General features: G+C 49.5%; 1 protein-coding gene across 2 annotated transcripts in view; it reads left to right on the top strand.

The window, feature by feature from the left end:
• The window catches only part of L3MBTL4 (L3MBTL histone methyl-lysine binding protein 4), a 339,453-nt gene extending 311,859 nt beyond the window's left edge, over nucleotides 1–27,594 (top strand). Inside the window, exons 17-20 of one of the 2 annotated variants that reach the window (XM_069468254.1) lie at nucleotides 5,624–5,635; nucleotides 14,748–14,906; nucleotides 24,321–24,383; nucleotides 27,398–27,594. In XM_069468254.1, the coding sequence (XP_069324355.1) occupies nucleotides 5,624–5,635; nucleotides 14,748–14,906; nucleotides 24,321–24,383; nucleotides 27,398–27,562 (399 nt within the window). In that variant the 3' untranslated portion in view covers nucleotides 27,563–27,594. Of the gene's footprint in view, nucleotides 1–5,623; nucleotides 5,636–14,745; nucleotides 14,907–24,320; nucleotides 24,384–27,397 lie in introns of both variants that reach the window. The other variant, XM_069468253.1, reaches the window with a different exon arrangement.
• The last annotated feature ends 245 nt before the right edge of the window (nucleotides 27,595–27,839 follow it).

Below are 27,839 nucleotides of genomic sequence, written 5' to 3'. Positions count from 1 at the left end.
TATTGCTCAGCACCCTTGGTTCCTGGTCCTAGACACACATGTTCAGAGTCACACCTACAGTGTATCCCTCTCGGACCCTCTCCCCCAGACCCCAGCCACAAAATATGATGTCCTTTGAATGGGCCTCTCTCTTGGTGTCCATTGTAGCTTCCTCTTCCCCAACCCCAACTCAGTGCTCTGATTCCCGTTCTTTGTCCTCCGCCTGAACTGTCTTTCCCTGGTCTCCTGGCTGTCAAACAGCACCCCGTAGATACCACACCTGAAGACTTCACCCCGCCTCCCAGGTAGGTGAATAATCCCTCAGCATGTCATCTCCCTAAACCCTCATCTCCAGACCAATTTTTACCTATCTGGTGACGGCCTTCCTTTATAACTTAAATATTCTGCAGCTCTCTGATAAAGGCAGTATGACACAGTGGCCAGGAGCGCAGTCCTGGAAGCCAGGCAGCCTAATGAAGAATCCCAGCTGTGCCACCTTCCAGCAGATTCTTAGGCCAACTCCATTCCCTTTCTGTGCCTGGTTTTCCTCACTTAAAATGCTGAAAACAGTGCCCGGCGTGTCGTAAGCACTGTGTGAGTGCAGGGCCTCTTAGGGTGTTCTCAGCTTGGGCAGACAAAGGGAACGAGGACTGGATTTACTCAGAACTAGCAGAGCATTTTACCCCAATATTTAGTAATAGATTCCTCACCTGCGGCGTTATCTCACCTCCAGGGCTATTCGGGTCAGCCTCAGCTAAGATCCATCTTCTGGTTTCCCGCTGGTTCGCTAGTACTGTCTTTCACATTGCTGCTTCTGGTTCAATCCATTATGTACTTCTTTCCCAGCTTGTGTTTCTCCTTTGTGTCTTCCTCGTTTGCCTAGCTCTCTCCTTTGAGCCTTGAGTAGGTAAGAGCTTTTTACTTATATTTCAGAGCAGTTTATAAATAGGCTGCTTAGTTTCAGCCAGCAGGTACAAGCTTTCATTAAATTGTTCCTCCTTCCCGTAGTGCTGTTATCTGGAGCTCCCAGAAAGGATGGAAAAGTTGAGAATTCTGTTTGCCTAGTCATTAAGAAAGCATAGTTTGAGACCCAAGCAGCAATCTTTCTTTTCCCTACCTAGAAGTGACTAATATGATTTTTGACCAATAACCTACACCTGTAAAATTTTTTCCCTCTGACAAAAATTCCCCTGAAGACATCTAGATCATTATCCGTGATTCAAGAAAGCGGAAGTCCAAAAATAATTCAGAAACAAGGTTCACGTTCACTCTGAATGCAAATTATTCTAGCATGTCAATTAATTTTTTCACCAAGAAATAAACAAGAACATAAGCAACAAGAGCTACCTTTGATAGAATAATGTATTAAGATGGCAAAAGAGAGACTCCCTTTTTCTGTTCAAAATCGGAAATGAAATTGCTTCTGAAATGTTTTAAAAGTTTTTTTCCCCCCACCCTCTGATATTCAGTTACAAGAAGGATTTCTTGCATTGTTACAGGCATATAATTAAGAATATTTAACATTTTCTTTGGATTTACATTCATCTGTCATTATCTTTAGTTTCAAACAGCATAGTGGAAGCCACTAAGCAGAGGAGGCATGAAAGATAAATCCTTCTTCCATGGTACATAAAAGTTGTAGGCGTAGTCGAAGGTGGGGCGTATTCTAACACGAAGTGCAAGTCAGTGGGATTCATCAGCACTGTCATACTGCAGAAATGTGGCCACAGCCATGTATCCTTGCATTCCCCCAAAGAATTCCACGGCTGTGTCCTAATAAATTTACACGGCCTTTAACACAACTTCAGATGGATGATCTTGCTATTTCCTGGTTCGAATAAAATTTGGCACAATGAAGCCTCGCTGTGTAATGGAGGAGTATTTAGGATGAGGATGTCAGCCTCAGGGAAGATTGAAAGTCAGGGGCAGTTCTGTTCCCTGGAGAGTCATGGGCTGTGGGGGAAGCAGGAGGGGTCACCTGGCCTCAGACACTTGCTGCGTCCTATTTATTTCAGGCACGTTTTCCGCCACTGCCATCGTATCCTGTCACTGTTCGATCTTGCGCTCCATGTTTTCTCTTTCAAATGGTTTATCGGAAACTCTGCAGAATGTTTCTAAATATTACCTGTTACAACCAACAGGACCTTGAGAGCGTGGTGACAGCCTACCTGAGTCAGTCTTCTTCAAACACTAGCTCTAGTAAAACTATTCTATTTCCTAACACTGTTTTTTCTAATCCTCACCCACTCAGGCAAACACACAAATATTAGCAGCTTGCCTTTTGTAGTTGATAATTAAGAAAAGGGCTTTGTTGTTTTAAGTGTCAGTGTCACCCCTGGCTTCTCTAATTCCTCGATAGTGACTTGGTTGTGCCGTGGCAGGGGAATCCTTAGCATTCGCCCCTTAAAATGGGACTTCCTTCCAGTGACACCACTTCCACGGTGTCCTCAAGTGGAAAGCAGCCGGGTAGAGAAAATTACTGATTCCAAACGCAGTTATTTGCCACAGCAGTGTAAAGCAGGGTTTTGAATACAAGTAGCATTTACTTGAGAAAGAGACCTACCATGTCATTAGCAGCAAGGAGTTCCCTTCATGCTGGAAATGAAGGCCTTAATGTACGACAGACTGTTTCCTTCTGGCCTGAGTGACTTAAGGCTCCCTGAACAAAGTCTCACCAGTTTGCATGTTACTGTGTACATGTAGAGGCCAAAGACCCACGGAAATTGTCATCTTTCTGCCAAGGTGATAAAGTCTTTAGCCCATTTCCTCACTTGTCCCCGTTGGTTGTTACTGGAACGTCTGATATGATAGGTTTGAAATAGTTACTTAGTAGTCATATTTACTAATATTGATAAAAAATATAATTTTCAAATTCTGCATCTTTTGATATATTCACATAAATTAATTAATTCCGGGAAGAATCGTACCGTCTCTTATCCACCACGCTCCTCTCCCTCTTAGGCATGCAAGTGATCAGTGTTGCAGCTTTGGTCCAATCTCCTGGACTTTTTCTTAAATGGCATTGATGCTCTGGTTTCTCTTCAGAGCATATAAATCTTTCGCCTTTTAAATGGATTTGAGACAGACTGTTTTTTTTTTGTAAGATATTATGAATCTATAAAATTAGCATCTGAAACAAATGTATATTGTAAATATTATACGATAGCATCATACACTTAGTTCTTCTGAGCTTTAATTTATCCTGGTTTGTTTTTAAAATTGCAAAGAACATATTTCCCAATCTGTCCATTCTAAAAGCATGCCATCGACTTTGTACTGAGAATTTTTCATGATATCCGGTAGACTTTGTGAATCCCAGGTTTCTGAATGGCCCTGTTTGTGGCTCTCCTCTCTCCATGCTTCCACATGGAATTCTAATTAAAAGATGGGAATTTCGTGTGACAGAGACCTTGTTTCCGACTAATTGAAAGTTCGTGGCTCACATGCTAACATGTCATCAGGAAACAACCTCTGGCTGTGGCCACGGCCCGCAAGACCTGGGAAGTCAGTTCTGCAGTGCAAAGACACCCAGCGGCCAGGGGAAGAGAAGAGATTGCTCAGGCCAGGCTATCGAGGACGAGGAAAGGCAAGTGCTAGGAGCTGGGCCGTGGCTCAGGGGAGTGGGTGGACTGGGTGGGAAGAAGGCGTGCAGGTGTCACTCAGGGGGCAGCTGGCATCTCCTACCTTTTAAACAGGAGGCTGAAATGCAGCATGCAGTGGCTGATCCTATGCCTTCCTTGTCCCTTTGCTTCCTAATTTGTTTTGAACTTGTGCCAGGTACTTGTTCCTGCCCTTTAAACATTTGGAGTGTTTTGGTTTTGTTTTACTTTTTTTTTTTCCAAAACACAAACATACAAGCTGAGAACATTATAAGATTTTTCTTCTTTTGAATGTTGATAAATTGGGAAAGATCAGAGCTATTATCTGTGCGTATTGGCATCAGGTGATATTTATTTTAGAAGAGAAATTAGGTGACTGAACAGAATAGCTTTTATATGGCTTAGAACTGAGTTTCTAACAAGACCTGAATCATGTAACAGAGTTTGGAGCCTTTTGGCGTGGCTTTGCTCGAAATCAATCTTCTTAAAAGTTAGTGTAATTTACTGTTTCTGTTTTTCATAATTCTAATAATTTTTAAAGAAATGGCAGGAGTCTGTGAAATACTAACAATACTAATTTCTTCTTTTATTCACATCACAAAGAAGACTAGTAGCCTTAACTTCATGTTTCGTTTGGCCCACGTATTTTCCGATCATCGCAGCCCCACTGTGTTCTCTGTAATTAGCAGAAGGTGGGACCAGGCCCAGGAGCCCAGAGGACACCAGGGGAGCAGTGGGTGGGAGGGCGGCTCTGCCAGGGCGTGTGAGTGCACACGTTTCACTGTGGGAACAGAGGGAAACCTGAAAAACAGGCAGAGGGGCCACCAGAAAGCTAAGCCCGGGAAGCCTGGCTGGCTCAGACGCCGGGCATGCCTCCCCAGCGGAGTGGCCAGGGACCACCGTCCTCCCCTCCAGCCTCCCCCAGTCTTGCCATGCGGGGCGGGAACGCAGATCAGCCCAGGCACCGGGGGCTTGAGGAGCAGCCTGTCCTGTGTGCGCTGCTGCGTCTGGCTTCCCTGAAAGCCAGGAAAACATTGGAAATATGCACAACTCCTACAGGAAGAAAATAGCCCATGAGCTGCTGCTTCGTGGACGTTGCCCAAAAATGAAATATACAAACTAGCATATACATACACATATATATATATTTCTAACCAAAGCAAGAATCACAAGTAAAAGGTGTGACGAACACCTAAGAGGGGGTGCTTGGTTTTAATTCGTAGAGGGGCAGCATGGCTTCTGGAAGGCTCTCTCTCTCCCAGAGTGGGAGGGATGACACATGGCCTTGGGCGAGGAAGAGTTTCTCCCAGAACCAGGAAGAGCTTCTCCCAGAACCAGGAAGAGCTGTCTGCAGGGCAGAGGGAGCACGTGAGCCTGTGAAAGCAGGTGGCTCCCAAGAGAAGCCACTTGGACCTCAGGGCGCCCCGCGAGGCAGGCCGAGTCTCTAATTCTGTCTGGGAACACGTCAGCACCTCCGCGAGGGGAGCCCTTGGCACCGCTGGGGAGTGAGCATCTGTGCTGAGCTCTTTGCCAGGGTAGGAAGCAGCTTTCTGTGCCAGGGACAGGGAGGGTGAGCAGCAGCCCCGTGTTCCTGGAGTGGCAGGCGTGGCCCCTGGGGGCCACAGTAGGGGAGCTGCTGCCTCGTACCTCCTGCCAGGCAGAGCCCGGGTCTTTCCGTAGCTTGAGGCGCTCCTGTGGTCAGGCCTCCCTGGGTCTTGAGATAAATATGACAATACTTCCGAGGACCTGTCTGGAGATTCAGATGCTGAGTATTGCAATGTAGAGGCTTTCCTTATTGAAGAGGAGGCAACTCTGTCTTTCCAGCATGATCGGGCCACACCCTGCCCCCAAAGTGTCACTTCTGCCTCTAGCCCTCTGGACAGGAACGTGCAGGCAGTACCAGAGAACCCACTAGTGAAGGACTGGAGGGAAAGAATGCCCCAGTGTGGCAGGCTCTAGGGCCAGCACCCCAGCTCTGCCCCAGCCTGCCGTATGACTTTTGCCAAGCTACACTGTGTCTCTGAGACCATCGCATTATCCATAAGAGAGGGCTAATAGTGCTGCCCCTTATGAAGTCACGTGAAGTAAATAAAACCGTGGGAAGAGGTGCCCAGCAAAGGCTTGTCCCCTGGGTCCCAGCTCGCCCCAGGGGAGCAAGGCTGGCTGGTGCTGGCAGAGCTCCTCCGAAGCTCAGCTCTGCCCCCACCCCCAGCCCTGGCCCCCATTGGTCATTCCCTGTGATCCCATTCTTATTGTTCTCATGGGGTGCTCCTGGGTGACAGGCACAGGGCTGCATCCTGGGCTGGCTGTGCTTCAGCAGGAGCCTGGAAGCACTGCAGTCTCACTGGACTTCGGGAATCTTTTCATCTGAGGGTTTCTCTGATCAGGTTGAGCCGCAGAGACTCCCTGCTCAAACAGTGCACCAGAGGTTGGGAATCGGGCAGTGCAGAGAAAATGGAGTCAGAGTCCAGCGAGGCCGTCACTCATGGCACAGACAGAGTGGGGTGTTCCAGGCTTTGCACCATTCCAGAGGGGTACGTTCTTCTGCCCCTTCCCAAGACTCGTACCTGCCCTGTTGTCAAAAAACAGCGATTGAGCGCCTCCTGCATACCAGGTGCTATGCTGGGGGGTGGAGGTTGCAAAGACAAGTAAAAGATGGTATCTGCTCTCCCAGAGGTAGGTCCTGTAAAGATCTTAAGGTTTATAACTTTTATTTGTTCACGGGCCCCTCCCAACCTCTGTGTGTTGGCACAGAGAGACCTGCTCAGGCTTTTGCACTAGTTGCACTGCACTCGCCCCAGACCTGGGTGCCCGTACGCTGCCCTGAGTTCAGAGCGTTTACTTCCAAATCTGTTTGCTGCTTTGAATCAGTACTAGCATCCACTGTTGGAATTCAGTACAGTTAACCATTTCTTCATGCATCATAATGCTTTCTTTTGTGTCCTACTCACAGATATATATGTAATATAAAGTGGCAGGGCCTTTCAGATTTGTGAATGCCAACCCAACACGGCCTGTTCCTCCTATAACTGCGCGTGGAGAGTAGGGAGGGCATTATCAGGTAGGAGGTCGCCTACCTTGAGAAGAGTCATTCTAATCCTCTGGCCAAGTTGATGCTAGTGTTTAGTCAATTGTGGTCTCACCTTTGCAAGTGAAGGAAGATGGTCCTGCAGAGGATACAGAAACACATGCTGGGGCATTGGGTTGTAGTATTCCATCAAAAGAAGTTAATTAATGATGTCTCAAGCTGTGGGCAACAGATATTAAACTAAAAGGTCATGCTTTAGCCATCAAAAAATATGCGGCACTGAAGCCTTTTATTGGATGACTAACGTATCAAAAGTTAATGCGGATTTTTGTGCATTTTTATTAAAATGAAACCAGGGAATATCTGCTCCTTGAGTATCAAATTGAGGAGTAAGATTTCCCTTCATAAACAATTGCCAGCCTTTTCCGTAATGAGTGTATTTGGCAAGTAAGAGACCAGAGGATGGAGGCTCACTGTTTTCCCTGGCACAGAGTGAGCCAGCATTTGCGGCTGCGCTGTTTGCCTCTGCAGCAGGATTCCTCGGATGGCCCCACAGTCACGTCAGACATTTAAGCACCTGTACTGCGCTGCGCCCTGTGTCAGATCTGTGCCCCACCGAGGGACCCCGGGGGTGAGCTGGAAATGACTGCCCTTGAATTCATGCTCCACTAATAGAGACTGAAAAACTGGACAGCTTTAATGAAGGGTAGCAAGTGGCGGAGGTCCGGCGGGGCAGCCCTGAGGAGGTGCGGCTCCCCACTGCCCGGCTGCGGGAGGCCAGCAGGGGTGGGGGACAGGGGTGGGTATTGCTCCAGCAGGAGCCTGCTGGACAGGGCCTCTGCACCTGGACCCTGAACCTCTGGGTCTAGGGAACCCTAGGGGTAGAACTCCTGGGATTGGTGGCCCCTTAAAAGAGTGTTTGCTGAAATGGGATCAATAGAAGGAACTAAAACCCTGCCCCCAGGACTAAAAGCTGAAGGCTGGACCCCTTCGTAGAGTGCTCTAGGAAGTGTGTCGTTTGCCACCGCCCTGCTTGTAGGTGACTTATTCCATCAGGACTCTGTCGTTTGGCCGTAGGCCCTTGCAGGGAGCCCGTGTGAGGCAGCAAGGCAGGGGGACTGGGGAGACAGCCAGAGGCACCCAGCAAGAGGACGGTGGCAGCTCTGGAGGAGAGAGGAAGCAGACCGGGCTCCAGCGCGGGGCTGGGGAAGACACAGCGCATGCGGGGGAGAAACAGAAGACCCCAGGCCTAGCAGGGGGGTGGATTCAGTTGGGGACCTGGGGACTGAACTGTGACCTGGCTGTTCACTTCTCCGTGAGTGAGGGAGGGTGATGGCAGTGGGAAGTCGCCTGAGCTCTACAGCCCAACAGCGGAGCCCCAGAGGACCTGGCTCCACGAAGACTGAAGAGGATGCTTGGACAATGGCCACCGGAGTCTGGAGACCCTGAAGCTGTCGTTCCCTAACTCGCCCTGCCAGTACCCCGGCCCTGGAAGGAGAGAGCAGCTACGCTTGCACAGATTCCTTCAGCACTGAGTGATTTGGGGGTGGGCAGTGACACTTTTAGAGAAAGTAGCCCTAAGTCTCAATGGTTTCAAACCTAGTTTTGAAAGTCATTCTCTGAGAAGAGTCCCTGAGTCTTGCCTGCTCTCCGGCAGGCATCCCCTCGTTCAGTCGCTTACTCACCCGCTCCACACTCGCTGAGCATCAGCTGCGAGCCGACGAGAGCTCGGCTCAGGGTCACACGGTGAGTGACCCGTGGAGCCAGCACAAGCACTCGGGCCGTCTGTCCCCAGACAGACTTGTCTGCTCCTCTAGACCTCCGTGACCTCGGGTCTTCATGTCCTCTGCCATTGTTGGGGCTGCTGGTGCGGGGTGGAATGCAGGCTGCCTGGAGCCCCATTGTCACTACCTCACAAGAGCCACGGTCCCTGGATCCGGCCACCCAGCCTCGCCCTACACCCAGGGCAGGCCTCAAGAGAGGACACGGGCCCCGCACTCTTCTGGGCTTGTGCTGTCCAGTAGAAAAGGACACTAGCCACAGAGGAGTTTGGGGTGTTCTAGCAGCCATATTTCACATAAGAAGATGAAACAAGTAAAATTAATTTTAATTACAAGTTTTATTTAACTCCATAGACCCAAAATATTATTTTGACATGTAAATCAAGATTCACAGAATTATTAAGGAGCTATTTTACATTCTTTTTTTGGTACTAGGTCATCAAAATCCAGGACATGTCACAGCACACATGTACTGCACATATGCACCCTTCAGGCGCTCTGTGGCCACACGTGGCTGGTGGCAGCCGTGACCGGGCAGTGCGTAGACCTAGGCCATGCAGAGTTCCTCCCTCAGCTTCTGATCCTGGTGACAGCCCACCGCGCTGTCATCTCCCACTTCTATGTAAAACCAATTATGAGGCAGCTCGTGAAGAGGGAAGACCAGTAGCTACAAGGAGAAGGCACCCTGCAATATCAGTGCATGGCTGTACGCGATGAGGGTGTGAGGAAACGGAGGACAGTGCAGCAGACAGGCGGTGCCACCGGCGTGCGGAGCCGCACCATTCAGCACGTGACACAGAGCGTGTGCTGAGCGCCTGTCGTCCGTGCCCTGACTGTCCCTGATGAGCGCACGTTCCCACACAGGCGTGGACGCCTGTCTTGCCGATCGTGGTTGAGCTTCTCTTGTTCTGTTTTTCACTTTTGTTTCGGGGAGCAGAGGGGTTAAAGAAACGGAACTGAACAGGGACTCCGTGGATGCGAAAGCATGAAAACCAGAAACGATGTAGCACAGAAACCATAGCTGTAAGCATGTTGAGTACACAGACCGTGAAAACAGGTGACTGTGAGAAGAAAACAACATGGCAAGTGAGAAGCCAGCTCTGAACATTTCCCTGCTTCTCCAGCAGAAGTCACAAGCGGGGCACGGTGCCTGGATCAGAGTCACTTCTCTGCCATTGCCAGGTGACTCGATGGAATTCAGTCGGTGACTGTCACAGGTGATACAGTGGGTGAGACGGTCACACAGTTGGGTTCCAGGACCAATTGCAATTGTATTTTCTCTGCTCTGTTTTGGAGTGGGGAGCACAATGGACGTGCTACCCTTTCATTGAGGAGAAGCTTTCGTGTGGAAGGGGTGTCCGTTTTTAGTGGGATTAAAAATAACTCCAGGCCCCGACAGGCAGACTCCAGTTTACCATTTATGACTCACTTGCTTCAGTTTTGTTGTGTGAGGTTTTTTTGGTGAAGAAACAGCCACATTTGGAAAGAACATTTTCCAGACAGGATTTTCTTTTTCTTTTGTTGGGGTAGAGCAGAAGTGGGAAGGGTGAGCAAGGGGGCAGAGATGAAATCAGGAACCTCCCTTCCTGTTATTTTCAGAGGAATTAAAATCCTTTAGTCTCTAAATGTTTTTTTTTTCTTTTTTTAATCTATGGAAGTGGGAAGCATTCGGTGCTATACATCACGTCACAAGCCTGTGGTCATTTCACTGGGAGGCAGCCGCTGGCAGCACGCCGTCCACACCAGACTGGTCTGGCCGTCTCTGGCACTCTTGAGAGGTCGGGCTTCTCAAGATCTCAAGCACTTTGAATGAAATCATTAAACACTTCATTATATTTTTCTTCAGGGCCATAAAACCCCAAAGAAATACCCACTGCAAGAGAAATGGTAGCAAAATAATTCTTCCATCCAAACTAGTCTGCAAATGGCAAATCACTGAGGTGGCAAGTATTACGTACTCTACTATTTTCTGGAAGGAGAAGGCATCCTAAACGCAGGGATAGCTTTATTTATTGCCACAGTGGTGTTCGAGGCAAAGCCAGGATTACATATGCATTTCATTTTCTGGTGCAAAGGACATTTTGATTAATTAAAATGTCAAAACCTGCAGTAGGAGGACTGATTTTGCAGGCTGAATTTTCTTGGCTGACTTTTGGGGCAAGCTGGGTAGGAGTCATAACTGCAGTGAGGCAGTGTAGCTGGGACGCGCCCCATGTCCCTCAGCTGTGTTAGGTGGAAGCAGATCTGTGATGCCAGGCCTAGTGGATGAAGTACACAGGTCACCCTGTGCCCTCTGCTCAGAGCAAACATCCTTTTCTAATCTGGAAGGCTCTGTTTACCCAACGTGCCCCAAGATAGAATAATATGATCTCCGATCTGATGAAAATGGTTTCTGAGGACAGTATACACCTTCATCAGCAGCTCATGCTCTTTAATTTATTAACACTATTGAGTGAGTATCTGATATGACATAAACTTCACTGGGCTTAGTAAAAAGTTAAAATCAGTGTGTTCACATCTTATACAAATTTATGCAGATTTTAAGTGGATATTTTCAAAAGTCTAATTTTATGCACAGAATTTAAAATAATGCAAATCACCCCGAATTTCAGAAGTCTGTCAAGAGTCACATAGTTTCCAAGCTGGCAGGCCAAGCGCGTTTTAGCATCTGACGCGGTTGCCACACTTGAGCACCAGTTTCCCTGGGAAGCAGATGTCCACCCTGCACGGGCAGGATTCCTCGCTCACTTCCTTCCACGAGGACTTCTGCAAATGATTTCGGTGACCGCTGCACTGTCTGTCCAGGACACGTGGGTGGGAAATCTGAACATGGCCCTGGAGATCCTGAACCTCAGTCTGGATTTCAGCTTTCATAGGTTTGGGGCACATCTAGCCACACTGGCTTTGGAAATTTTAAATGTCCCCACACTCGCTATTGTTACAACTTAAAATACCTTAGTATCTTGTCTCAGTCATGTAATATCTGACATGTATTGAACACTTCTTCCATACCAGGAGGTGTCCTAATCACAACTCAATGAGATGTGGGTACTAGCATTAAATACTACCCCACTGTAGAGATGAAAAACCTTGATGCACAAAAGCTAAGTATCTCGTCCCGGATCACTCAGCTATTATGTGGGGCCCCATGCCACAGTGCCTCCGAGGCAAGCTCATCCAAGCATTTCTTCATCTAGACCTGAATATCCCACCCCAAAATTATCAGCTGTGGAAGACACTAGACCTGGTAAAGGGTACAGAGAAGGCAAAACAGCCAGCACGAAACACTTCCCAGAATGCATTCTTCTCTCTTGTTACTGTTGGAAAGTTAGTCTTGCATTGTGTTAACTTAGAATTATGAAACTTCCCTTTATAAAACATCAATCCTGACCTCAAGAAGTTTGTAGATTGAGTTTAAAGTCATCCCCAGCCAGTGGGTGACCACACCACACTGGGGACCTTGCTAAGCTCTTTACACACGTTCTCCTTCTCCCCTGCACCAGCCTGCACAGCAGATACCGTCGGGCCCAGCCGTGTCTCAGGGTTACTACAGACTTTCTACTCAGGACTCCGTCCCTAACGGAACTCCTGCCTTTCTGAGTTATAAAATACTCAACTTTCAAAGTTTCCATCTCATGATGTAAAGTTGATACAGTAAAACTGATAAGGATAAAAAAAAAAAAAAAAAAAAAAAAAGTTACCTGTGTTCAGATAACTGGTCCTAGCAAGCCTTCCCCAGAACGTGAGGTTGCAGGTAAACAGACACAAGCCCGTAAACCCGGTAGAAACTCTGAACCCCAGGCAGGGGATCTACAGCCCAGCAAGTATTAGTAGTTGCAGCTCTCTCCCCACCTCCCATGGAGGACTCCCTTTAGCACAGAGAGCCCATTCCATACAGCTCTCATGGGCTCCCTAATTAAGTTGTGGTCGGGCTTCAAGAAATCTAGACATCAGTTGCCCTCAGACAAATAGTGTGATTTACTAGGGACACAGTTAACCATATTCTAAAGCCACAGACAATATAAAGCCAGCCTGAGTTCAAATACACAGCATAAAGCTAGAATTCCGTTGCTTTCATTTTGACCTGAAGACCATCGAAGGCCCCTTCTGCCATCTTCCAGATGCAGAACCAGCCTGGACGGTGACAAGCAGTGGCTGGGGGAATCCCAGAACCGTGCAGGTGCTGGCAGCCACACATTAGGTGTCTCCCCAAGAGTATTCTCCCGCACTCAAGGCAGACAATTCACTTCCAAAATTCTGGTGTGGAAAATTTTCTTGCTTAGGAGCGACAGGTTTATTTTTGCATTTTTAATGCCTTCAGCCTTTATTTGTGAATCACAAGAATCTGATCACCATCGCCTGCCATCTTTGTACTTCCAAACCATAAGATTCATTAATTAGGTCTTTTCAGAGTCCCATATATTTTGAAAACTACATGATTAACTTACTCGGGGTATGACTTTGAGATACATGTATGTTGGGTGTTTTTAAGTTCATGCTATTTCAGCAAAAACAACCGATTGAGTGACGCAGTAATTCTTTTCCAGAATAAAGCTAGGCTTTGGCTCACATCTTAATCCCTAAGAGTACATGGCTTTAACTCTTGGTCTCCCAGGAAAGCCCTGGGTCGTTCCTGCATCTCTAACTGCAGACTGGCCCTGTGATGCTTCCACTCTGGATTTCAAGGGCTTATTTTGTACATGCTCCTTGTCCAACCTGACAGCTTCATTAAAGAGCATTCACATTTGTCAACATACTGGCTTTTCAAAGATGATGTGAAGTTTCCTTTCAGAACCTGCAGCCTTATATATCGTTGGCTGAACTACACGGAGAGAGATAACCTATTTACATACTAAAAAGGTCAGTGTTGGACAGTCAGCAGTTAGAGATGAATTTGCTGCTGCTTGCAACTGGAGCATAAGAATTGGAGAGAAGCTGGCAATTCTGCTGTCTCTTTATCTGTGTAGACAGCAGGCATTGGTAAATATGAAGATGTCTGTTCCGATCCACGAGAGTGGTGTTGCAGAGAAGCCGGGTGATGGACAAGCTCGCTCGTAGTTTAGAACATTTCTGGTTACTAACAGGTATGTGGCCATGGGACGACCAAGGTCAGCCTCACCTACTAAAAACCGTAGTTAATTTGAGGTGGAAATATTTTCATAATACCTTTTCAGATGCTATTAGTAAAATACAAATCCTCATAACAGACTTTAAATTATGTGGCTACTGCTTACTTAACCTTTCATTTGCATTACAAAAGGTAGACTTTTAGGGGGCTTAAAACATTTTCTTTTGTGATCTTTTCAAAATCTCTTTAAATATCGGTGGTTTTATTTTGTTAATATGTGTGGAAAGTATCTTAAAAGGTGTTATTATAAAGGCATTGGTTTTCTCAGAAATCTCTATAATGTTTTTGCTCCTCATCCATTTGTAGATTTAAAGCAAAATAATTAGGGCGTTGAGATCCACACCTCCATTTTAGATGTCAGGACATAACATAAGAGTAAAGTCACAGCTGAAGGTAGAAAACTAGCACAGAAGGCTGTTGCTAAGTACAAGGCTGAAGTGCACCGAGATCCGAGTGAAGTCTTCCTCCTTGGTTATAGCAGCCCATCTTGAGCAAACAGCCATTGTCCTTTGTACCTTAAAAACATGGCACATTCAGAGTTTCTGCTCAGAAAAGACAGCACCCCATTTAAGACTGCCTGTGTCAGGGAGCTCATGTCTCAGCCATGGCTGCTTTCCAAAAGCCCCTGGCGGCCACACAGTTTCACCCCAGGTGAGGTCCTGGTGTATTGCTGGGGGCCTGCAGCAGCAGCTGATGGCGACCATGTTCTCATGCGGACCGTGTGCTGCGTTACATGTTCCGTGTCACCCAGGGGATTTATGAAGCCAGATGTGGACCTGGGCTCATTCTGTCTTTAGAGATGTATGAGCCAGCTTCCAGGGAGAAATTGTTCTTCGTATACGGGCACATCCCAGATGGTTCAGTGTGCCAATCTCCTTAATAGGCACATTCTGCACGATTCTTTGATTCCTCTGACTCCTGTTTTAAGGAGACAGAAGCCAGTGGCACTGACAAGGTAGCCCTTCACTGGCGGTCACAGGGGTTATTTGAACTTGGTTGGCACCCAGCCACAGTCTTCTGAGCCAGGGTGGCATCTGTCTTATGACCACTGTCCTAAATCAGACCGGCGGCGTAGGCTGTGCCTGGGGACTCCTGGCGATGATCCTGTACGACCAGAAGACACGGGCTCTGACTGTGCCCGCACTTCAGCTGCCCCGACCGCGGCTTCTGTCACGCAGCGGTGGATGCTCGCTCGCCCCAGCCTGAGCCTCACTCCCGCCTCTCTTGCAGAGTTCTCCGCTGGGCAGACGCAGCAGGCGCTTCACCAGTCGGTCTTCATGTCAGCCCGCCCTTTCCGGGACCTTCCCCTCGGCAGGGAGCAGCACTGCAAGCTGCTGCCAGGCGTGGCTGACATCCAGGCGAGCCGGGTGGCGCGGTGGACGGTGGACGAGGTGAGCGGGGCTGCCGGGGCCCTGGGCTGGGACCTGCCCTGCTGCTGAGATAGGGCAGCAGGTGCTGATCTACCTTGGCCTGCGGCGGAGGTTCTCTGAGGCCGGGGAGATGCCCTTTTCCTCTTAGGCCTTGCATCTACTATGTAAAGTTTAAACCCAAACTGGAGGGAGAAGCCAGATGTGATTTTGAGGAAATGAGGAAAGCCCATCGCCTGCCCAGCAGGTTTTGCGCCTCCTCTCCCCAACCTTATTCCAGCAATGGCCTGTGCCCCACAGCCGGCCATCCGCCCTGGGCTAACTTAAACAGAGGGGCTTAACCCTCCACCCACACACAGATTTCATCTGGGGCAGCACGAATGTATGAGCATCTCAGGCCTGCGTCCCCACGGCGTCCTCATTGCGCCAGTCGCCCTGGGGTGCCCCGGGGGGCCCCTTGCCCTCACGGCAGAGCAGGTCCCAAGATGATCGGGTCAACCTTAGGTTTATTTATAAAGTATTAATATATTTGGTCTCAACATTGCGTAAGAAGCTCTTCAGAGGGAAAAAGTTGGATCCCATTTTAATATAAACATGCCTTACAGTATTGGTTTTTCATAAGGATCGGTTAAGCCCCATTGCTTAGTATAAAGCTGTAGAAATTCTTTCTATTTAAAGCAGTTTTCCTTTAAGGAATGCACCATTTAACTGAAATTTCTTTTGATAAAGGTATTGTTTTCACTAGTCAGTCCTAACCCTTGGTCACTGTGAGGATAAGACTAGAGCTAGAGCTGGGGTTAAATTAGTCACAAAATGTTCATGGACACTTACTGCAATCAACTTAACTAATCTTGGTTTAAGCCTCCCTTGCCAGCTTTGGGCCAGGGAACAGCAGGTGGGGCTGAAGCCTGGCAGACAGCAGAGGCCGGAGCTGGCCCTATCTGCTGCCCTCCCCACGGCACCTCCCACTATCTGCGGGCGAATTCGCCTGCGCCCAGCCTGGCCGGAGCAGAGCAGACCGCGCCGTCCCCCGGCCTGCCCCGCCACTCCGTCCCAAGGCCCACATGGTCCTGGCAGTGCAGCGCTGACTGCGTGTGCCGGGCGCGGCCGAGTGTTGGGGCAACGACTAGAATGCGATCCTGCTCCTCTCAGAGTACCCAGAGTCTTCCCTCCTTTATGAATTTCTACAAGTTTGCAGAGTGCTCCTCAGCCTCATGACCACGCAACTGAATTAAAACCTATTATTGTGTCTGTCATCAAATCACGTGTGCTTTTGCCCTGAGACAACACTGCACAAAACGGAGTTCAACTGCGGACTGAATGCGAGTCATTCGTCGTTCACTCCCAAGCCACTCACTGGAAGTGCCACCTGTTCTGAAGGAAGACTGAGAGTGGCTCCTCTGCTCTCCTTGTCACTGGGCTCTGGGCCTCTCATGTCATCACTGTCCTGCACAGAAGGATGTCACCGTGGATGGGCTGGAAGAGACAACGCTAAGGCCCTCTGCTGCCCATGTGTGCAGAGCGATTGAGTCTGGATACTGAGGGAAGGTGGTAGAGAAGGATGAATTCTGGGCGTGTCTCTGCCCAACTTACAACCGTCCCCCTGGCATCCTTAGCATGCCCTGAAGACCTGCATGTCTAGTCCTGCCACTCGTCTGCAGAGCCTCATGTTCACACGGTTCCACCACTGCCTGTGGTTCCCTCTCCTGCTCTGCCTGCTGCCACCACCTGCCCGTTGCTCTATACTCACCTCCACCCTCTGTGGAGGCTCCAGTCTGGGCCAGAGGTGACGTGTCCCAGCTCCTGCATGCCACTGGCTGACCCTCACTGGGTGAGGAGAGGCTTCACATCACTCCTTTGGTGTGGCATCTTGAGAACCTCTCACTACACCTGGCACTTAGTAGCCACCCAGTAAATGTTTGTTGAATGAATGTTCAATGACAAGAGAATCAATTGGGAGCTGAATTTTGAAGCAAAAGTGGAATGTGTCTAAGCAGAGAAGAGAAGGGGCGTCATTCCAGTCGAAAGGAAGCAGAGGAGGGTGCAGGGCAGTGAGTATGACAGACCCAAGGATGGCAGGTACACAGTGTGCCCTTTGCTGTCATTAATAGCCATAATGAACTTATTAATATAATGATAGGCAGAAACTCTTATTTTGCCCATCTTACAGATGAGGACATTGAGGTGCCCAGAAACTAAGTGACTCACTTAAGGCACAGTCTGGAGCTGACTTCATGCCCACCGTGCTCACTGTGGACCTGGGCACAGAGGAAGGTGACCTGGGACAGGGAAGATGGGTGTGAACAGCCTGAGAGGTCAGGCAGAGCATGTGCATGGCGTGCGCTCAGCCAGACAGAGCCATTGTAGGTTCTTATGCAGAAGGCCACTTTGTGAAGATGGTGTCGCAGGGAGGTGAGAATGGCAGACTTCTGCAAAGGAGTGGAGTGAGAAGGTGACGCCCAGGGAGTGGCCAGGTGCTGCTGGTGTGGAACCGTCGGGGCCAGCCCGGGCACTGCCGTGAGAAGAACCCGGACTCAGCAGCTGTTTTCAAGTCCAAAGCAATGGCACAGGGAGGTAGATTAGGTGTAGAAGACAAAAACGTGAAATGAGCCAAATGTGATTCCATTTGTAGTCTCCACACTACACAGTTCAGTGCGTAATTAGGATAATGATGAGTGAGAACTTCAGGGTCACCTGAAAGAATGGGAGACCAGTGATGCCATCAGGAGTGAACGCTGGGGGAAGGATCCAGTTAGGGGCAGGCGATGCCATGGAGACTTCGTCACTGGACATGCAGAGTCAGCGGACCCTGTGAACCACAGCAGCGGATGCAGACAGGTCCCAGTGGAGAGAAACTCGAGACAGGTGCCGCTAAAGGGTGCAGGCAGAGGGTACTGAGGGGCGTTCCCCCAGGGTGACAGTGCCCAGAGACAGCCTCTGAGGACTAGGGTCAGGTCGGCAGAGCCCCCCGTCAGAAAGGGCGGAGGAAAGGGCTGTAAAGGGCAGTCTGACGAGGAGCTGGAGAGGTCCCCGCAAGGCGAGCGTCAGAGGAGGCCAGTCATGCATGCACCATGCAGCGGGGCGGACCTCAGCGTCAGGTCGGGGGCTCCTGCTGGGGCCGTGGTGTTGGGCTTTAGATTTGGGAAAGAATGTGTGCAGTATGTGCACTTTTTAATAGAGGAGCTTTCATTAGCTCCTCAGGGGACCATCGTGCAGAAAGATCAGGAGCCACTGTTAGGGACACTGACCAGTGAGCAGGAAATGTGGGTGGGGGCTCTAATCTGACAAGTCGCAAGTTTGGCATTTAACAAAAGCGAAAGCAAGAGATTGGAAGCCGATTCAAGGGAAGCAGTTGATCCAAGTGAAAGTCTCATTAGGACGGGGAAGGCCTCCAAAGGAAGACTCAGAGAGGAAGACTGTTAGGAAGATCCCAGTTCCTGAGCTCTCTGTTGCGGGTACATGTGGAGTGTCAGCCTTTTATTGCTAGAAGAGGCCTTAGAGCTTTTACAGATTAAAAAAAAAAAAACAGCCGTCAGAGAGGCTAAGTGCCTTGCATAAAGTGCTCCTGCTCTCGGGGCTTCCTGATGCTTCCGTAACCATGACTTCCATCAGGGATGCATTCCAGAGAGAACAGCGTTCATTATTCCCTAATGCCAAATACGTCTTAGTCCCGACATCTCCCTACCTAGATGCCTTTGAGGACAAGGAGCACATCCTATCTTCTGTACCCTCATGCACCACAGCACATGTCCCAGCACCAAAGTAGGTTCTTAAGAATAATCTTTGATGGGTTGAAAATGTGGGCTTTGTGATCGTTCCATTTGTATCTTTGAAAATAAGGGCGCTCTCAGAAGGGAGTCCACTTAGGAGGCACCTAGTGAGTACAGCCGACAGCAGAGTGAGGCTGCTTGCAGCCGCCACGGTGAAAACGGGGAGCAGGAGAGTGATGATTTGAAAAGGCAGCTCCTGGCTGAGCGGGATCAGTGGGGGTTCGGTGCCTTTGTGCTTCCTTAGCCCTGGCTGCCTTGGAGAGGAACCTCTGCGGCCAGGGGCAGCGCATGCTGAAATGAACTTGGGCGTCCTTGTGTTAAGTGTCATTCAGCGAGACTTAACATGGGGTGTCTGTGGCAGAAGACGAAGGGAAAGAACATTCCCTTTGTCGGCCTCCCTGGCCTGGGAGGAAGGCCTCTGCTCTGCATTACGCTACCTGGGAAGAGAAGCCCGCACAGGGCCTCTGCGACGCTCCCCGGAGCTGGGAGCTGCTTTTAGCTCCTTTGTTCCTGTGGCTGTTTCCACTAGAGCAGTGCTTTTCAACGCGCAGCTAGGCTGTGAGGTCAACTTAGCGGTTATGAAGTGGGAGGCAGGAGTAGATGAGAGTACGTAGTGTATCACAAAGGTTATTGTTTTGTGAAACTTGGCTTGGAGACGTGTGTGGGTGTGCGCACACACTAAGTTACAGGCAGCACAAAGTGTCTTTCTTACTCTGGGTTGTGAAAATGTCCTGTACAAGTGTATAAGCTTTTAAGAGTAGGGACTAAAATATTTTTATATCTTTTTACATCTTTACGGCAAAGCATCTTGTGCAGGGGAGGTGTTTGACAAACGTTTGGCTGAGTGAGTGAATGAATGGCCAGGTAGATTTATGTGCTCTGTTCCTGCCAGATGTGGGTCCAGGCACATGTGGAGGGCAGGGTGTGATAACACTGTCCGCACATTTACCGCCACGGGTGTACCTCAGTTACGCGTGGTGCCCATGTGAGTACTTTTATTTCTTGTATTCAAAAATGCTTCTTAAAACACCACATATAAATTGCCCTAGCCTCCGCCAAGTGCTCCCTGGGTGTTCATTAACTTTAAAAGATGGCAGTCACCGTAAAAGTGGTCTTTACACAGGAGGGAGTGTTTTGAAAAATTCAGGGTACTGCCAGCTAAGCATAGCGGCCTTACACAATTGGGCCTTTTTTAAAAGGGCAAATAAACTCTGCTGTTAAAAAACGAGACCGGGCTGGAAACATGGTCCCTGGCGGACTGTTAGCCGGTACAGTGAGGCACACATCTACGGGCTCAGCAAGACAGAGGCAGCGCCATTTGGAGAGATGTAAGGCAGCGCAGCCCGCGGAAGAACATGAGCCTGCTGGGTCCAGGGAGGATGCCAGGGAAAGTAGGTCGTGGGGGAAGCGCGTCGGGTGAAGGGATGGGCTCATCTGAGAGCCGGGGGGTGGCATCCTTCTTAGTCTTCCCAAACTGCTGTCTCATACCTAGAATTAACTTACACAGTGTCCTTCCAAAGCAAGGCAGGGGTTTGAGCTGCAGGACACCAAGCTCCTGAGGATGCAGAGAAGGCCTGCGTGTCACAGCACCGTGTGGGGCGCTTCCCAGAGCCAAGGCCAAGGGGAAACACCCGCGTGGCAGCCCCCAGGCCACTTGGCTTCTCTGAGCCAAGGCCAAGGCCTGGGCCACCTGCTGGGCTCCAGCAGGGTGATGGTTACCTTCAAAAAAGCATCCTCCTCCCACCGCTGTCAGTTCTGTGGGTGGAGGACAGATGGATGATCCTTCCCCCTTCCCGTGAGTTCGCTCCCATCGGAACAGCTGTCCGCGTTTTATTAATACTGTGGACTTAAAGGGAAAGAGAAGTGTTCATCTTTTCAGGGGAGAATGAGAGAGAAGCTTTTGGATATTATTCTAGGGTATAGTTTAGAAGATCAGTAGCAAAACTTTCTATTAAAGCTCAAAATATAATTTATTCTTAGGGGAAATAAATACCAACTAATACTGAATCAAGGCCTATGGATATTTTTTAATTCTTGGCCAGAAAAGTCTGCCTCAATAGATTCCGTGGAACTTGTTCTTTACTTTGGAAAAAGAAAGACTGAGTTGAATGGGCATCGCTTTCCAAAGTGGCAGAATTTCAGGCATGATAGAGCCAAGGGCACACAGCCGCCCTTGTCCGAGGACAGCGGAGTCCACGGTGGCTGGAGGTGGGTGTGCAGCTGCTCTGGCTGGCGGGGGGGTGGCGGGGACCACCGTTCTCGTGGCAGCTCTGGCCTGTTCTGTTGACGCTTTGGTTTAACGAATTAGTTATTCCCATTAAAAAATCCAATTTACCTTTGACATGGACAAGGATTTCTTGGCTAACAATACTGAGGAGGGGGAACATGGTCTTTTTCTCATTTGTTTGCCCAGAAAAGGACGGTTTAACATATGCAGACCATCAGAGCAACTGGCAACACTATTGCTGTGAACAGAGGTTCTTAGAGCAGGTGTCTAAGAGACCCTCTTTCTAGCTAACCGCTTCACTCCACCAGTGGGGAGACCATCGTCTCTACCGCTGACATGGTTTCCTCGCCGCAGCGGTGATTAAGATTGAACAAAACAAGGGTCTTCAGCTAATTCCTGGTCCCACACTTCTGTAATATTTGCATTTTTTCCTCCCATGACATTCAGCTCCTCTTCCTGTAAAACAGTCATCCCAGCAGAACTGGGGCCATTTTGCCCCCCAGAGGCATTTGGCAGCATCTGGTCACATTTTTGGTTGTCACAACTGGGATGAGGACATTGGGACTGGCGCTGGTCAGTGGAGGCCAGGGAGGCTGATACACACCCCTCGATACCACAGGGCAGCCCCCACAGCAAGGAATTACCTGGCCCAAAGCATCAGCAGTGCTGAAGGTGAGAAACCTGCTCTAGAGCATTTTTCCTGGACTCCGCTCTAGTTCCTTTTGCTGCCACACCCAGCCTGTCATCAGATCACCTCCTGCGTCTGCTCCAGGCTTTGCCAGAGAGGAGCATCCGGGCCTGCAGGGCTTCCCGCTAGACCCCACCCGGCAGACACTGCCCGAGCATCTCTCCAGCCGCCTCCAGTGCCGTGGTCCTCAGCCCTCCGTGCACACTGGAATCAGCCGGGGAGCTCTAAACATACACACCCAGCACGCGGACCCAGTCCAGCTTGGCTAATGTGTAATCTCTGTGGCATGAGGCCTGGACGCCAGTCCATTTAAAAGCTCCGCAGGGGATTCCAGTGTGTGGCCAGGGTGGAGAACGAGAGCACCGGGGTCCCTGCTCCCTGCCCTGCCCAGGAAGCGCAGACCTACGCCTGGAGACCACACCGCCCTCCTCCCTCCCCACCACCCCCATCCGCTCCTCAGCTCCCGCCACTGACACCCCCCTGCTCACGCCTGTCCTGTGCTGTCCTGCTCCTGGGCTTGCTCCTGGGATGCTCTATGCCTGGAAGTTCCTTTCCACCCGGCCACCCAAGGTCACCACCAGTGGGGATGCTGCACCTCCACCGTGACCATCTCAGCCACCACCTTCTCTGTGACGCCCTCTGAGTTCCCACCTGAGATGCGGGCGTCCCTCCCTGAGGCCCACAGCCTTCCTCCTCTCTCAGGGATGCCAGCACATCTGACCAGGTGCCACAGCGGGGGATAAGCTTCCTGTCCCCACCCCTTCCCACAGTGGATCCTACCCCCACTAGTCAAACGTCAACTCATGGGAAGTTCCGGCCCAGCTGCTCACAGGAGCCGCCCTCCCAGCACCCAGCAAGAGTCCTCACACGCAGCCAGGGTTGGGACATTTGTGGCCAGAAGAGCGGCTTGGAGCGTGACAGAGCCAGCCCCCTCCGTGTCCTGGCCTGAGACACCCTGGAGACCACACTTCATCACCACTGGCGCTGCTGTCACCTGCCCCAGCTGCCCTGTCCCTGCAGCTGCCCATCCCTTGGCTTTCACCAGCTCCCTGCAAATACCAAACCCTTGTTCCATGCTTCCTGCTCACCTAGGAAAAGGAAACCATGTTACTGCAGCAAGCAGACTCGGCATCCTTCGCCTGTGCACTGCCAGAGTGCCGGGTTCTCCTGGGATCCGATGCGCAGAGCCCAGGACAGCGCACCAGCCCAGGTGACCCTGGGGCCAGGAGGTGGCATTGCACAGCAGCACGGTGACTGGTTCAGGAGGGTTTTATGCAAGCCTTACCATCCCACACTTGCAAAGGATGATTGTAAAATGACTCATGCTAAAATATACCTGCAGCGCCAGAGGTGAATGAAGCAGACACCAACACGCTGATTGCCCCTAAACAGAAGACGTTCTGCGCTCTTCACATCTGCAGACTAAATACAGCTGTCAGACCCCTAAACAGAAGATATTCTGCGCTCTTCACATTTGCAGACTAAATGCAGCTGTGAGACCACAGAGGAGAGAGCTCAGGAGGGCACACGGGTGTCTGGCCCACGGGTGCACCCTGCGGGTGTTGGCTGCTCTGTGTATAGCCCGGGATCAGGGAAGCCTGGTGCTCCATGCTGCATGGAGAGGGGCACGTCCTCTGACTTCTCCTGGAAGGTCGTGGAGGGAGAGAGCACTCCCAGAGCTCTGTGGAGGTGGAACCTGTCAGCACAAGAGCCTGAGCTCTCGGGTCCTCTTGAGGACCTTCTGTGAGACTGGAGAGAGGAGAAGGGCCCGTGCACACAAGAGGCAGAGAGTCAAAAAGAAAGAAACAGAAAGACAGTTCCCACAAACATCACCCCCAAGATCACACTTGCTGTTGCGTTCCGGCTTGCCTGTCACCCACGCTGTGACAGTGCCAGACCCGGTCAGAAGCGCCCCAAACCCAGTTGTCGTTTCTGTTGCTGGGAGTCTATGCTGCATCATGTTTGTTCAGCCAGCACCCCAAAAGTGTCTGCGGGGAGCACTCAGTGGCTCCCTGAGCTGACAGCCAGATCTTGGCCTGAGCTCCCTCTCATTGAAAGGAATTTGGGGGCATGTTGGGATGGAGAGGGAGGGAGAGGTTGAGGGTAGGAAGTTTCACTGAAGAGACTGATTCTCCAGGACTGGAGGTTTGAGGATAGAAAACCTAAGTTCCAGCACCATCTCTACTACTTACTGGCCACGTACAGCCTTGGGCAAGTTATTATGACTCTTTGGGCTTCAGCTTCATCGTTATTTCTGTGGGAATTCAGCTCATCGTAGGTGCATGGAGTTCCTGTGTCCTGCCAGAACCATGTGGGGTCCAGGGGACGCAGAGGGGAGCAAGAGGGGACCTTGCCGTTGGGTCTGCCTGGAAGCGAGTGAGCAGGTCTTCACTCGTGAAGGTCACTGTGATGACTGCCCCTCAAGGCCGGCGCCCCACCCTCACTGACCCCGCAGGGTGGTCAGGAGAATCAGAGACAGGAAGCTTCCAGAATGCCAGAGCTCCAGGGAGGTAGAAGCTGTCATTGTCATCATTATATCACAGCCCCACTTAGGTCAGCCTGGTAATAAGAGGACAGAGAAGAGGCTGGGCCTGGCTGATTTCTGAGCTGAGAAATGCTAATGTGACTCGATAGCTATGATTTAAATCCCAGCTGCTTGAGGGATTTGAAGTATATTTTACTCCAGTGTTACATTACTACAACCCCCAAATTATTTCAGGTGCGTGTTTTAATAATTTCACTTTGTGCTGTAGGTGGCTGAGTTTGTACAGTCTCTTCTGGGCTGCGACGAGCATGCCAAGTGCTTTAAGAAAGAGGTAAGAAATGTAAAAATTATATATATTTCTATACTTCTAGACCCAGAAGTGCTTTTTCCCATTTACCAAAGTGTAAAGAGAAGCAGTTTGGGGAGGCAGGAGAACGGGGTCCTGCAGAACAGAGCCCAGCAGTGCAGGGGGAACCGGGAGGGTCCTCTGATATTTAGCTGTGCTTTGTCACAAAGGCCATGGCATTTGGCTGGTACAGCATGCCCAGTAAATACGCTGTTTGGTGGACAAGAACATGACCAAGATAATTAATACCTGCGGGTGTCACAAAGCCTCTGCATTGGTGGCTTTTAGCCACACTGGGACAAGGGAGGAATCCCTCCTTGGGACTGCACCGGGGAAGTAGAGGGGAGGATGGGGCTGTCCTGGCTATCTCTGCCCTGCACCTGCTTCCAGAGGGACACAGAGAAGCCCCCAAATCCTTCTGCAGGGTTTCTGCTTCCCACCTGGGAATGTGCTAAACTGCTTAACATATTTTCTAGAATTAGTATCCGTAGCCACAGGGCCCCTGGAGACTGGACCAGCTACAGAATAACCATGCAGATAGCAAGGCTAGTGATTGCCATGCACCAGGCGCTGCGCTAGGCATCCAGCAGCCATTGTCCTTTGATCCTCATAACAACTGCGCAATGGCAGCCGGTTACCCATGCAGAAGCCACAGCTCAGGAAGGGTGGGCAGAGCAAGAAAAGGGCAGAGTTGGGTTCAGCCTATATCCATCTGAATCCAGAGCCTCAGTTCTTGTTCTAGAACTCTCCAAGAAAACTGCCCTCCTAGAGACTCAGGAAAGAGCACAGGCCTCTCCCTTTGTTGGTTCAGAGCGTGCGTGGTTCAGAGGAAATACTCGTGAAGTTTTGGGTCCTGGGCCCCTCCAAGTGCAGCAGGGAACTGAGCATCAGGGTCAGATGTCACCAGCTTGGGCAGCTGCCAGTGGAAGCCTCAGCTTCGCCTGGTTCCACCTGAGCTCAGCGCTGCTTGGGCACAGTCGCCCCAGCCTCGAAATACAGTGCGTGCTCTACAGGTAGCGACAGCCAAGAGCTATCTGGACAGTGAGTCCCTGCCTGGTGAGGAGAAGGAGTGGCTTTCTGCAGGTCCAAGTGCTTACACTTGGCTCTCACCGGCAATGTCACCTCGGGCAGATCCCTGAACTTCTCCTATCCCTCCGTTCTGAAACACAAACTTACATGAGGGGGCTTTAACGCTTAGGATTAGTGTGTTTCAGGTACTGAGCCCAGTTCTGGTCCCAGAGGGGGACCTAAGTAAGGCAGCAATATGCAGCAGAGGGTCTCCTTTGGGGTCTGACAGCTTTATCTGATATCCCAGCTTTCCCTCTTAGAAGTTGTGTGACTTTGGCAAGTCAGTAAGCCTATAATCCCAGCTTTCTTCATCCACCCTAAGGGGTTGTTGGGAGGATCAAACACAGATAATAGATTATTACAGCTCTATAAATGTCAGCTGTTACCATCATCACCACCATTACCATATTGTTAGGATAACTGGCTATTTGGCCAGCAATTTTTGCCTGAGAATGCTGGAGTTGAGCCCAGGTCAGGGAATGGAAGTGGGCATATTCTGTCTCCTCTGCTTTGGGGAATGTGTTCTTTGTCCCGTGGGAACTGTGTTCCCTTCTCTAGATGGGCGAGTCTTCATCAGACAAGATAGCATAAATGCACAGGAAGATTTTAAAAACGTTTTAACTGGTAAAACTTTAAAACTTCACCCCAGGGGTCCAAGGATAATCCTATCAGTAGGACATTGACACCTGGGGCTTGTATTATTAAGTGTTAAAAGGTTTGAGCCATGCTACCAAGTTCATGGACTGGTGTCCCCATGGAAAACCCTTCCATGCCTGTCTTCTCAGTGCCAGAGCCAGGAGTCACCTGAGCCAGGCTGTCTCAGGCAGGTGCCGGGCACTCCGGCGTCCCCAGGGGTCAAGGTCTGAGGTCACTGGGGCCCCCAGAACCTGTGGAAAAGCAGCCTGCACAGTGGCCGTTTGCCATCACAGGCATCTCAGGACAGCTGTCACATTGTAGATCACCGTATTTTTTTTATTTAAAAAAAATTGTCAAGTAAAGGTTGAATATATTCAGAGTGCATAATGTGATGATTCGATACACATGCACCGTGTGTCCTGATCACAATCATATTAGTTAACACATCCAGCGCCACCCACGCCATCGTCAGAGACCCGGAACTTGCTCATCTGGAGCCAGGAATCATTCTGAGCCCGTTTCACAGTATGTTTTAGAAGTTCATATATAAGACATTTATTTTGTATGTATTTTTGCTTATAATGGCATTTATTATAGAAAAAATTTTAAATATTGGAAAGTTAAAAGGAGAAAATAAAAACTAACCACTGTTCTATCAGCCAAAGATAATTTCCATTAACATTTGGTGTGAAGACTTCAAATATTTTGAATATGTATGCATATATATGCAGTCACGCATATTTAATTTTACAAATTAAAACTGAGATCATCATATCATGTTTTGTTGCTTAATGATTTATGAAGCGTTTTCCAAATCATTAAATGTTTCATTGAGACATGAATTTTAGTGACTGCATAGTAGCCCATCCTGTGACTATACCATAATTCTTTTACTTCTCTATTATTCAACACTGGGTTGTTTGCCATATTTCACTACTATAAATAATACTAGAATACACACATTGCACACTATTCTCTTGAGAAAAATTCATGGAGGCTCTTGATACAAATTCAGGCCAAGATTTTTAAAACATAACAATAGAAATTTAGCCTGGGAACAGATAATGTATATTGAATTCATATTTAACAGAATAATCACCTTCTTCATTTAACTTAACCTCAAAGTGCTGGAAGAAAAAAATGGAGTTGAGTGATTGTCGGGGCTAAGCCGTATGAGGGACACCTTCATCCTCTCTTGCTACTGAGCTCAATGTCACACTCAGCTCCCAGGAGTTATTGACCAATAAACAAGCTTTATTGGCAGGATATTTTTATGTGTTTTTATTTATTTGCAGCAGATCGATGGCAAAGCCTTCCTGCTCCTGACACAGACAGACATTGTCAAAGTAATGAAGATCAAACTGGGTCCAGCACTGAAGATTTATAATTCTATCCTGATGTTCAGGAATTCCCAGGACCTCACAGAAGACATCGTCTCAGACCAGGAAGTCAGGGGATGAGTTCGCTCCCCGAACGCACGCTGGCACCAGGACCTGCGCTGTCTCAGCAATAAGTTGGAGCACATTAATTTGATTTTAATGTCCCCCTGGTCATATCCACATTTAATCTGGACGTTATAAATCGTCTGTGGTTTATATGTTTGGAGGATCTTGACGACTGATCAAGTGCCAGTGACTCAGAGACTTAGGCACGTGTTCAGGTTTGGGTTTGGGTTTACGAACATCGTTATTTTTGGTGGGATCCTTTCAGCTCTGATGTGTTTGCAACAGACAGACC

The sequence above is a fragment of the Eulemur rufifrons genome, chromosome 5 (assembly GCF_041146395.1).
Source record: "Eulemur rufifrons isolate Redbay chromosome 5, OSU_ERuf_1, whole genome shotgun sequence".
Taxonomy (NCBI): Eukaryota; Metazoa; Chordata; class Mammalia; order Primates; family Lemuridae; genus Eulemur; species Eulemur rufifrons.
This window is presented reverse-complemented; position numbering and strand designations above follow the sequence as displayed.